The following is a 13,079-nucleotide window of genomic DNA, read 5'->3' as shown; positions in this document are numbered from 1 at the left end:
CCTGTATTTGTATTAGGAGGTCTCCGTCTAGAGACGCCAACTCCTTGGACTTCTCCTCCGGGAGAAACCCATTTTAACCTGTTCTGTGTCCAGAACCATATCCAGGAACAGTAGACGCGTCGTAGGAACCAGCTGCGACTTTGGAATATTCAGAATCCAGCCGTGCTGTTGTAGCACTTCCCGAGATAGTGCTACTCCGACGAACAACTGCTCCCTGGACCTCGCCTTTATAAGGAGATCGTCCAAGTACGGGATAAGTACTTCGGCCATTACCTTGGTAAATACCCTCAGTGCCGGGGACAGACCAACGGCAACGTCTGGAATTGGTAATGACAATCCTGTACCACAATTTTGAGGTACACCTGGTGAAGAGGGTAAATAGGGACATGCAGGTAAGTATCCTTGATGTCCAGTGATACCCTGAAATTTTCCAGGCTTGCAATAATCGCCCTGAGCGATTCCATTTTGAACTTGAACCTTCGTATATAAGTGTTCAAGGATTTCAATTTTAGAATGGGTCTCACCGAACCGTCTGGTTTCGGTACCACAACATTTTTGGAATAGTAACCCCGGCCTTGTTTAAGGAGGGGTACCCTGATTTCACCTGCTGGAAGTACAGCTTGTGAATTTCCGCCAGTACTACCTTTCCGAGGGCAGCAGGCAAGGCTGATGTGAAGGCAACGGTGAGGGGGAGTCGTCTCGAACTCCAGCCTGTATCCCTGTGATACTACTTGCAGAACCCAGGGATCCACCTGTGGGCAAGCCCACTGGTCCCTGCAGTCCCGAGACGCGCCCCCACCGCACCTGTCTCCACCTGTGGAGCCCCAGCGTCATGCGGTGGACTCAGAGGAAGCGAGGGAAGAGATTTGATCCTGGGAACTGGCTGACTGGTGCAGCTTTTTCCTTCTTCCCTTGTCTCTGTGTAGAAAGGAAGCGCCTTTGACCCGCTTGCTTTTCTGAAGCCGAAAGGACTGTACCTGAAAATACGGTGCTTTCTTAGGCTTTTGTGAGGAAACCTGAGGTAAAAATGTTTTTTCCCAGCTGTTGCTGTGGATACGAGGTCCCAGAGACCATCCCCAAACAATTCCTCACCCTTATAAGGCAGAATCTCCATGTGCCTTTTAAATGCAGCATCACCTGTCCACTGCCAGGTTTCTAATACCCTCCTGGCAGAATGGACATTGCATTAATTCTGGATGCCAGCCGGCAAATATCCCTCTGTGCATCCTTTATATATATGACAACGTCTTAAATATGCTCAATGTTAGCAAACATTATCCCTGTCTTAGCTATTATCTGACAGGGTATCAGACCACGCTGCAGCAGCACTATTTATGCTGAGGTAATAGCAGGCTTCAGTGTATAACCTGAGTGTGTAATTACAGACTTCAGGATCGCCTCCTGCTTTTTATCAGCAGGTTCCTTCAAGGTGACCGTATCCGAAGACGGCAGTGCCACCTTTTGACAAACGTGTGAGCGCCTTATCCACCCCAAGGGATATCTCCCAACGTGACCTATCCTCTGGCGGGAAAGGGTACGCCATCAGTAACTTTTTAGAAATCACCAGTCTCTTATCGGGGGAAACCACACTTCTTTTCACACTTCATTCATTCATCTGATGGGGGAACAAAACACTGGCTGCTTTTTCTCCCCAAAAATAAAACCCTTTTTATGTGGTACTTGGGTTCATGTCAGAAAATGCGTAACACATTTTTAATTGCCGAAATCATGTAACGGATGTTCCTAGTGGATTGTGTATATGTCTCAACCTCGTCGACACTGGAGTCAGACTCCGTGTCGACATCTGTGTTTGCCATCTGAGGTAACGGGCGTTGTTTGAGCCCCTGATGGCCTTTGAGACGCCTGGGCAGGCGCGGACTGAGCAGCCGGCTGTCCCACAGCTGTTACGTCATCCAGCCTTTTATGTAAGGAGTTGACACTGTCGGTTAATATCTTCCACCTATCCATCCACTCTGGTGTCGGCCCCACAGGGGGCGACATCCCATTTATCGGCCTCCGCTCCGCCTCCACGTATCCAACATGTCGACACAGCCGTACCGACACACAGCACACACACAGGGAATGCTCTGATAGAGGACAGGACCCCACTAGCCCTTTGGGGAGACAGAGGGAGAGTATGCCAGCACACACCAGAGCGCTATATATATATATATATACAGGGATAACCTTATATAAGTGTTTTTCCCTTTATAGCTGCTGTATTGTTATACTGCGCCTAATTAGTGCCCCCCTCTCTTTTTTAACCCCTTTCTGTAGTGTAGTAACTGCAGGGGAGAGCCAGGGAGCTTCCCTCCAACGGAGCTGTGAGAGAAAATGGCGCCAGTGTGCTGAGGAGATAGGCTCCGCCCCCTTCTCGGCGGCCTTTCTCCCGCTTTTTGTGAAAATCTGGCAGGGGTTAAAATTCATCCATATAGCCCAGGAGCTACATGTGATGTATTTTTAGCCAGCCAAGGTGTTTCTATTGCTGCTCAGGGCGCCCCCCCCTAGCGCCCTGCACCCTCAGTGACCGGAGTGTGAAGTGTGCTGAGAAGCAATGGCGCACAGCTGCAGTGCTGTGCGCTACCTTGTGGAAGACAGGATGTCTTCTGCCGCCGATTTGCCGGACTCTTCTTGCTTTTGGCTCTGTAAGGGGGCCGGCGGCGCGGCTCCGGGACCGAGCTCCAAGGCTGGGCCTGTGAGCTGTCCCTCTGGAGCTAATGGTGTCCAGTAGCCAAGAAGCCCAATCCACTCTGCACGCAGGTGAGTTCGCTTCTTCTCCCCTTAGTCCCTCGATGCAGTGAGCCTGTTGCCAGCAGGTCTCACTGAAAATAAAAAACCTAAACTAAAACTTTCACTAAGAAGCTCAGGAGAGCCCCTAGTGTGCACCCTTCTCGTTCGGGCACAAAAATCTAACTGAGGCTTGGAGGAGGGTCATGGGGGGAGGAGCCAGTGCACACCAGATAGTCCTAAAGCTTTCTTTAGATGTGCCCAGTCTCCTGCGGAGCCGCTATTCCCCATGGTCCTTACGGAGTTCCCAGCATCCACTAGGACGTCAGAGAAATTGACATTAAAGCTGCGTCAACCTCTTAAGGTCGTTATATGAGGTAACGGTAAGACGGTAACGGTAAGATTGTCTTTTTTGACAACCTTCCTAGGAAAACACCCACAAGCGGCGGAAACTCCCAATTTATCCATTATACTCTTAGGAAGGGGATAAGTTACTGGAAACCCTTTTTGGAAATTGAAAACATTAGTCAGGTTGGTTCCAAAACCTCCTCCATTTGAGACTGGAGGGATTTAGGAATTGGAAAACGCTGCTGAACGCGCTTTTGGAATTCGAACAAGTCGAATCTACGGGCTCCTTTACTCATTGTACCTTAAAGTCTAGGATCACAGATTGTTGTGATTGCCTTGTCCACTTCTGGAAATTCGGCGTCTAGGTTAGATTCAATCAACTCACCCATTGTATCAATGAGAAGACCCGCTTCCTTCTTGTTTCCGGTACGAGAGGAAGAGGCCCTTTTAACCGCCTTGCACATTGTTACCGCTTGTGCGAGAGGCGTTAACCTGATGAGCAAGTCATCCATCGTCTTTGAGAATCCTGCAACACTGATTGTTGCGTGCGGGATTCCGGTATCCCATCGGAGATTCTATCTACAAGGTTATCCTTGTCCTAGCCGGAGCACTGCTCCCGGGTGGAGCGTCCCTGTCTAAGCAGGAATCGCACACCCCGGGACCGCCTTCCTCGGGCTCGAACCCGTGTGCTGTTCTTGATACATTACATACAACCATAACAGGTCTCTGTCCCGTTGGAGGTCTTTGCAAGAAACCTGTCATGGAAAGCCCCTACCAGGATCTTTCGTGGCGCTTTCACCCTTTAACTAGGAAGAGAAAGGCTATGAGAGATGACGGAAGCAAAGTTATCGGATCCGGCTGGAATTACTGTTCCCTTCTTTATATAGAAACTAGAACAGGACAAAAATATATTTATATAAATAAATAAAAAATAAATAAATAAAGAGAAACACCAGCCGACCTGCAACCTCTACACCTCAAACCGTAACTCAGCTCCGATGGTAGAGTTTGTATCCGCTTGCTTCCTTGTATTTTCATTAGGATCTTTATAATAGAAGTCCGTTGAAAATATAAATAGTATGGCAAAATTATATGTTGAGGAACTTGCATCTAAGGTAACGGAATACCGTAGTAGATGACGGGAACAGTTGGATACTGGATTTATCTGGCTGGATTCTGAGAAAAAATAAATAAAAATTAAGTACACTAAACAACAGCCTCTTTGCAACCCTCGCATACTAAAACTGTGATTCAGTTCCGAGGTCGGGGTTGATATCCAGACATTCCCTAAATTTTCCTAGGATCTTTGTATTAGAAGTCCCTTGAAAATTATAAAGCATAAAGATGCTTGATTTAATGTCAAACAAATCCTTTGCAGCAGAGACCTAAAATAAAAACTACCAGCAGAGGGAGCAATTACTACATCGTTCCTAAGTCTAACCTAGGTATAAAAAAAAAAAAACCCTCCCTCTGTCCTTTCACTGGCTGAGGGAAATTTTGTCACTATTGGGGGCTGTACTTTTGCTGAAAAGTCACTTGGCGCCTCTTACTGTATGTAAAGATGGCCGCCACTAAAAAATTGTATGTACTTCATTAAAAACCCCCTCATATATCTTTCATAGCCGCCGCTCACCCTGCTATAGCTCCTTTCAAGAGTATTGGCCCTTACTGTGCCCCCGTCTTTCTCAGCCCTCTGCTCTCTGTGCAGCTGACGGGAAGAGAGGCTGTGCCTCAGCGACACGGTGGGAAGTGCCGGGCAGGCGCGCTTCAGCGGCCGGCGGGGCCATCCGAGTGGGCGGCTGTGCATCAGCAAGGCGGGGGGAAGTGCCGAGCGGGCAGCTGCGCGTCAGCGGGCGGGCGGCGGTGAGAGATACAGCCCGCAGTCTCCCCTTGACCTTCTTCCGCGGCCGGCGGGAGTAACATGCGAGCGCTCTGGGACAGCGCTGAATCGGAAGCTCCGTCTCCTGTCTCCCCTTCAGTGCTGGGGCGGTAAAGTTTGAAAATTAATTAACTATAATAGGGGAGCGGGCGGGGGATGCTGCACCCGCCGTGATAGAGCCTCATGTGTCTGATTAAGGGCCTTGAAATACAGCCAGTACTCACTGTCTCTGTGCTCCGGATTTTTGTTTTAGGAAGAGAGAAGCAGATCCCTTTATTGGGATCCTAGTCTCCTTTCAGTAACGCCTGCACCTTCCTTTTGTTAGGAAGGATTGGGCTATGTCCACTTAGGTTCTGCCTGCTCCCTCCTTTGCCAGGTGGGATTGGGCTCTTCTTAAAGATTTGTCTTTAAAACTTGCACCCTCCGTTTAGTTAGGAGGGATTGGGCCAGTCATGAATGACAAAAAAATATATTTTTTTAAATAAATAAAGAAAACTTCAAGGAGCAGGAGCTCCCTTCTTGTGCTTGTACCTCTTAGGCACAATTTTCTAAACTGAGGGAGGAGGGATGTGAAGGGGGAGGAACCGGCTGTGCACACAATGCTAATTTTAGATTGTGCCACACCTCCGGTTGCAAGCTTCACACACCCCCTACTGTATAGGACTCCAGTGTCCCCTAGTGGATGAAAGAGAAAAACACATCAGCACAACAGAACTAGGAACATTTAATTACTAGTATATATAAAACATCATGCTAAAAGTGACAGTAAGAAGTCACCAACCATTCAGAGTCATTGGTTTGGATAGTAGGCATTACTGACATGAACTTCACAGCAAAATAATAATTGATGTAGAGGTGCAATAAGAGTAATTGAGAGGCGGATGTACAGTACATATGTTGTTTTACACACTCCTGTCTGCATATGTGCACCTAAAATGTGTACACAAACATCTATACCTTTCTCTATATATCTATATCTATCTATCTACAGCTATCTATGTATCTCTATCTATCTATCTATCTATCTATCTATCTATCTATCTATCTATCTATCTATCTATCTCTTTCTCTCTCAAACCCTTAAGGGGGGTACTCACCGAGCGATATTCTAAGCAATCTGACTAGATTGCTTAAAATTTCAGCATTAACGCTCCGTGTGTACCCCTCACAGCGATAGCGATGCGCAGCCCCGCGCATCGCTATCGCTGCTGCTAGATTGGCCTGCATGCAGGCCAATCTAGCAGGTCGGTCATTTCACCCGCTGGGTGAAGTGAGCGGCCCCCCGTCTCCCCCCGCACGGTCAGCACAGATCGCGCTGTGCTGAGCGGCGGGAGAGATGTGTGCTGAGCGGTTCGCTCAGCACACATCTCTCCTGCATCAGCCCATCTATATAGGCCTTTACCGTACTATCCCTTTAAATCCGGACACTCATGGATTACACAGGTTCTGGCTGACTTCACACACACACAAATATAGTGTGTGTGTGTGTGTGTGTGTGTGTGTGTGTGTGTGTGTGTGTGTGTGTACATGTCTGTTTCATTGACTTTTGTTTCTTTGCATCTGGAGAGTTTGATCAGGGACAGGAAACATGGGCTGAGCACAGCAATAGCATGTTCATGTACATGAAATGTAGACTTGCGGGTATTGGAGGACTGGAGAAAAGTTGGGTAAATAATGATGATGACAATCAGCAGCACCATCTTGCCACTTCTAATTGGATGGTTATATAATGAGTACAAAACCCGTTATTAGTCAAATTATTATTGCTTATACTGTACTACAGGTATGTCATGTCACAGTCCTCTATTTGCAATACTTAATCGAAATGTTAATTGAAATATATTTAATTACGCCAGGAATTAAAATTACCCATTACATTTTTAAAGAGGAAAAACAACAGATGTTTGAGTATAATTTAATTTGAATTTAATTACATTTTACATGGAAAATGCAACTCACATATTAATAACTTAAAATAATATTGTCTTCTGTAAATGGGACTTAATGTTTTGTGTATACATAAAGTAATGCAACACCGCTGCATCTTTATGCTATTGTGGGGCATACACAGTTTGAACTCCTCACATACAGATGTGTCCTCATACATCTTGCCTCAATATGCCACGCTGCGGGAAATGCCTGGCATGAGTGAACTGCCAGATCCCATGCAACTCCGTTAGCGTTGGGCATCTTTTTTGCCAAAAATGCTTCTTATTCACATAACTATGGCCCTCATTCCGAGTTGTTCGCTCGCTGCTAATTTTAGCAGAATTGCCAATAGGCTAAAATCCGGCAGTTCTGCGCATGCGTATGCATCTCAGGGCGCACGCGCTAAACAAATTTACACAAAACTATGCTATTTTACTCACAGGCGAACAAAGCTTTTCAATCGCTCTGCTGATTGACAGGAAGTGGGTGTTTCTGGGCGGAAACTGTCCGTTTTCAGGGAGTGTGCTAAAAAACGCAGGCGTGCCAGGTAAAAACGCAGGAGTGGCTGGAGAAACGGAGGAGTGGCTGGTCGGACGCTGGGCGTGTTTGTGACGTCAAACCAGGAACTAAACGGACTGAGATGATCGCAATCTAGGAGTAGGTCTGGAGCTACTCAGAATCTGCAAGGAAATTGCATTTGTTAGCAATTCTGCTAATATTAGCAGAATTGCTAATCTTTCGTTAGCAATTCTGCTATGCTAAGATACACTCCCAGAGGGCGGCGGCTTTGTGTTTGCATTTCTGCTAAAAGTAGCTAGCGAGCGAACTCGGAATGAGGGCCTATGTGCAAGCAGACTCTGCTGATTTTTCGTGCAACTTTTTATATGCATCATGCCTATATTCTGTGTACAACCATGGCTGTATCTGCATACGAAATGCTACGCTACTGTGTTTTCCTAGTAACATTTCGTATGCAGATATAGCCGCAGACACACACAGAATATAGGCATGCAGCATATCATTTTAATCAGCAAAATCAGCTTGTTTGCCAATACGATGAAAATGTAAACCGTCGCATGGAAAGACGCTCAGCGGTACTGATTCAAACCATGGCATCACATGGCTAGGAGGGCTGTTTAACATGCCAGGAGGCACTTATTATGTGTTACTTACTTACATTCATACGATCAGACTGGCTAAAGAACACTTCAACTTCACTTCACTATACAGCTAATTATACAAAACTTTGTGTTCAGAACAGACAACAAACACTGCTGTACTTTTTTTTTTTGCCTTGATCAACAACACTTCATTAGTATTCTAAGGTATTGACGCTGGAGTAATTTCTACTGATTCCACAACTCATCCCCCACTGCCCAATTTAACCACACCTTCACCCAACTACATTGCCTTTAGATTGCAAGCTCTCAGGAGCATGACATTAATTTTTTCCTGCCTACCCCAATCCTTTCCCTTTGCACACCTTATCTCTCACCACTAGCTTGGTCTCTATGCCACCTCTTCTTGAGCCTCATGCATTTTATGCTGCACCTATGCTCCAGTGCACAGGCTAATGTTGCCTGGAACTAATTCAAAATGTTAAATATGATTTGTTCACTGCAAAGTACTGCTGTCGATATTTCTTTTAAATTCTCATGCTGGCTGCTTGTAGGGTCTACTCTGCTACATTTTGTTGTCATGTTTTATCTTAAACCCCCCCCCCCCCCCACCCCCCTCCTTAATTCTCAACCATTCACAAGAACACAGTTTGTAGATATTAGTCATCTTCTAAGGCAAGTATACTCATTCTTTGTTTCTATTTTGAGAATAGCTCTGAGGAAAGAAGCAGGATTGTCGAACCATTCGCCTTACCTTTTCTCCTTCCTCTAGAAGCCTGAGAAGAGTAGTACTGTCCATCTTCTCATCTTCATCAACAGAAGAGCCTTCAGACAACTGGTCCTGTAAGAGCTCCTGGTTGTCATCTTCCCCACCATCAGGAGCAGACCTTGATCGTTTAAGAGGTGCTTTTACCAAGCCTGAACCAAACAGACAAAAGACTGGCATTATTATGGTTATAAAATGCATTGCTTTTTTAGCTTTAAGCATACTGTACCTTAAACAATTACCTTGTACTGACTGAAAGCATCACAAATCAAATGCAAAGTAGTGAGAATCTGACCCTCAGCTGTATACTCACAATGCAGCTGCTGAAGCATACAGTTAAAAGTATATTCACATGCACATGGCTATAACCGTATAATCCAGCAAACCACAGAGGGGGAGGACTTCAAAGTGAATGAAGCCCAGTATTGCTGAATTGCTGGGGATAGGATGAAGTACTAACATTATACTGTGTATGGACACGGCACATATTTCTTATCTTTCCATTTTAGACGCAGTGCGGTTTCCTCCTAAGTCCAAAAACATACTGGTATGAATGCGGACTTAATATACCAAACTCATTTACCAGTATGTGGGGTTGTACACATCTATGCAACTGCAATGCCGTTATCCAATTTCAGTATGCACGTGTACCAGCTGGGATCTCTACATATTCACAACTCTGAAAAGACTGCAGTTCCATGTAAATGCCTGTAACACAGTTACTAAACTTAGCCTACATAGAAAAAGTCCCATTACCACCCAGTTATGCTCATTCAGCATCAAGAGGAGATGCAACAGAGACGCATACATCCTGAAGTTGTCTGCAGATACAGGTACTCTGCTCTGAAATATGCGCAGTGCGCAATATAAGATTAGTCCTTAAAATAGACTTGTGCTTATCTCTGAATCAGCACCAGCAAGTCTAGCTATCACCATCCATGATGCGCCAGAAATGGACATGTATGTGTGTGTATATATATATATATATATATATATATATATATATATATATAAAACAAATAATCAACCCTAATATCTTGCGCTATACCTCTAGTCTCAAACCAACAAGAAATACCCTCTGTCAGATAAGGTATTAAAAGTAGATTACAAATAGAAATGGATTCTCGTGGGAGCCAATATGCCTTTTGTATGACAATAATTAAAAGTTTTTATTGTACAGAAACAAACGATATTTATCCTAAGCGTTCGTTATTGACACAACCTTCTAAAAATTCATATAAAACAATATTACAATCTTATACATAAATTACAGTTGGATGTGAGGATTTTACAGCCAGGTGATCACAGTCAGAACTCGAAATGGATGTATCTCCAACCAGATGTTTGTGATAAGGACTTTGTTAACCAGACGTTGCTAGACTTTGTTAACCAATCATAAATGCACTGAATTGTTTGATGAACGGAACGGTGTCCATGCACAGAGGGTCACACTATCACTGTTCATCACCAGTTACCCACCGCACGATCAGGAAGTGATAAGTCAAGTGAACCGCAAATGGGTCATGTGATATGGAAGGTGATGGTTGCATAGCGGCGCATGCGCAGAGTGGTGACACGCACGCTGGGAGATGTGGAACGGACAGCCAACGCACCTGTAAGTATTTGATAATAATTAAATGTATTTAAATTGGATGGTGAGGCTTTTCATGCACAGATGGCTCTACACTAAACACGGTGACAGTGACATGATGTGATGGTCTTGAACGGTCATTTAGTGACCGAGGTCGACGGACAGCTAAGTCATCTTATCTTGTGTTTTGCTTGTGAGATACACTACTATGGAAATATCAAGTAGGCATCGATGATGCCACATTTTCTGGAACTGTTTTTTTGATTTTTATGCCTGAGCCACCGTGATTTATTGTTCATTCACCGCTATGCCCAAATGTGGGTGATAATAAAAAGCTTAAGTGTATGAGTGACTGAGTGCCCTTTTCTTAAATATTTTTTCTATATATATATATATATATATATATATATATATATATATATATATATATATATATATATATATAACATACACACACACACACACACTTTCCCATTTCCATGAGCAACCTTTCCCGACCTTTCACTCTGGCAATGGTGTCTTCCCCGTGCTCTGGTTCATGCTGAGCCGCTTCCCCTTCAGAGCTTTCTTCTACTGTATCCTGAAACACTGCCGGGTTCCCAGGCATTAGGCGCATGTAGTAATCCTTGCTGTCATAGCTGATGGCACGACGATAACGGGCAGGTTTCTGTATCATTGTCAACACAAAAAAAATAAAATGATATACACTTTAGCATATAATTGATATGAAGAATGGCGTCCAATTCCGTGGACAGTGCAGTTTTCCTGTATGTATGGTGACCATACATAGTACCATGCCATAACATATGTGTGACACTGTAACATGAAACTCCATTAGCATCAGTTATAAAAATGCTCTGCACTACATATGTACATGTAAATCTGCATATGCCATAGGTCGGTCTTTAAAATAGGAGTAACCTTATATTTGACCCGATGAGCAGATGACCCTCTTTTGGTTCTATCATATAAACCTTGTCTGTTTTTCCAACAGAAATTACACTTAATAACATGTATGAAATTACATGTATCTACAATCACTGTAAGCAGAGGCCCACCACCGACAGGTATGTATAGTTAAGATTCTATGCCCCAGTTGTCTTAAAATTATTGTGTTACAAGAAACCCATCACTACTTAGATTCAACATAATGCACTGCAAAGCTTTCACCAAAATCCACAATGGTAAACCTGAAACAAGTGGCATAACCAAGCTCGGATCTTGTATCTGAATATTGTAAACCCTCTCACAAGATATTTTTACTAGAGAAAGACTATAAGATTACTCGGAGAGTTTTTTATCAAAGTATCTGTGACCACCAGTCCATAGCTGTACGCAGTTGTTGGGATTTGGGATGCCGCCAGTGTGCGTCTCTATACATTTCAAGGCGGCTACAGCATTAGCATATCAAAATATTTGTGAAAACCATTGATACCTCTGTACACCAAAAAATAAAATATAATGGCAACACAGTGAAATAAAATCACTTCTAATAAAAAAAAGCCTGACAATGTCCAAAACATACAAGATTTTTCAGACCTCTCACCATTAATGATCTTACATAGAAAGGTTTAGTACATCCCACCGTTTGTACATGAAGACACCAAACTTGTTTTTTGTTACTTTTAGTGAAAGCGTCTGGCTCTACGTATGTCATCCAGGCATATCTGGCATGACTGCATCGAATAAACCGCCTTTTTAAACTCTTTGAAACAAACATTATTTCAGCACTCTGGTATTCCCACAGAGACAAAGGGACAGTGTGCATTTTCCTAGCTGCTGTGTGCAGCACGTGACTGTTGGGCAGACACAGCTGTGAGAACGTGGATGACAACAACCTGCTATCGTATGGCACACTCACCCCTCACTGCATAGTTACTGCAAAGAGCAAGTCAATAGACTAAGCGTTCAGAAAGCAGTTAGCTCATGCAGAAGCGAAAGAGAAACACTTTCCCACATCCTTGAAAATGAACATAATGCTGAGTGCATTAGCTAGATTCATAGTCAATTAGTCAACAATCTGGTTGTTTCCTTGGCAGCATTTCAACTTTCGTTGATCAATAACAAATAAAATTGCAAACTTAAGACTTTCATCTTAGCTGTGTTGGATACCTAGTTTTTCAAAGTTTAATTTATAACCAAAAAAAGAACGTAACAGATCGCCAGCACATAGCTATGTAAGATTACAAAAATGCAAGAACATATTTATAGTATTCTCATTTTCAGAGTGGAACTGATCATAGAACAATAGACTTTATCAAGACAAGTGAAAGGCGCTAGTTGTGTTATTATACATGAGCGGTGCAGCTTTGTTAGAACATGCTCTAGTGACACTCTTCAGTACAGCCTGTGCACAAATTCTTTACTCAGTTATTACCTTCTCACGAGTTACCATGAAGACATCATCAGAGCTTTCAGGCAGTGTACATGGAAAGTCAGACTAGAAACGAGGTATTAAGTATAAACAGATCAGAAGGCGCAATTATATGTGGATCAATCTAATGGACAAATACACAGAGAATAGAATTCTAATTAACAGGTCTGCTGCTAATAAACATTAGAAGCAGCCATTAGGTAAACCTAACATTCATGAGAATGGAGCCCATCAATGCAATAGTGACCTCACGGAGATCCCTCTCAGACCAAATGTTTGGATATACACTGTTGTTTAGACAAGGCAGGCAGGGCCACTTTAACAGTGCATTACATTATAATGACAGA

General features: G+C 43.8%; 1 protein-coding gene across 9 annotated transcripts in view; it reads right to left on the bottom strand.

Moving 5' to 3' along the window:
- Positions 1 to 13,079, bottom strand: part of WDFY3 (WD repeat and FYVE domain containing 3) — a 462,687-nt gene that overhangs the window by 62,006 nt on the left and 387,602 nt on the right. For 7 of the 9 annotated variants that reach the window (XM_063919895.1, XM_063919894.1, XM_063919893.1 and 4 more), the window contains 3 exons: positions 12,736 to 12,798; positions 10,857 to 11,025; positions 8,756 to 8,919 (listed from right to left, as the gene is read on the bottom strand). In XM_063919895.1, the coding sequence (XP_063775965.1) occupies positions 8,756 to 8,919; positions 10,857 to 11,025; positions 12,736 to 12,798 (396 nt within the window). The remainder of the gene's footprint in view (positions 1 to 8,755; positions 8,920 to 10,856; positions 11,026 to 12,735; positions 12,799 to 13,079) is intronic. The other 2 variants (XM_063919899.1, XM_063919901.1) reach the window with 1 other exon arrangement.

Source organism: Pseudophryne corroboree, chromosome 1 (assembly GCF_028390025.1).
Source record: "Pseudophryne corroboree isolate aPseCor3 chromosome 1, aPseCor3.hap2, whole genome shotgun sequence".
Taxonomy (NCBI): domain Eukaryota; kingdom Metazoa; phylum Chordata; class Amphibia; order Anura; family Myobatrachidae; genus Pseudophryne; species Pseudophryne corroboree.
This window is presented reverse-complemented; position numbering and strand designations above follow the sequence as displayed.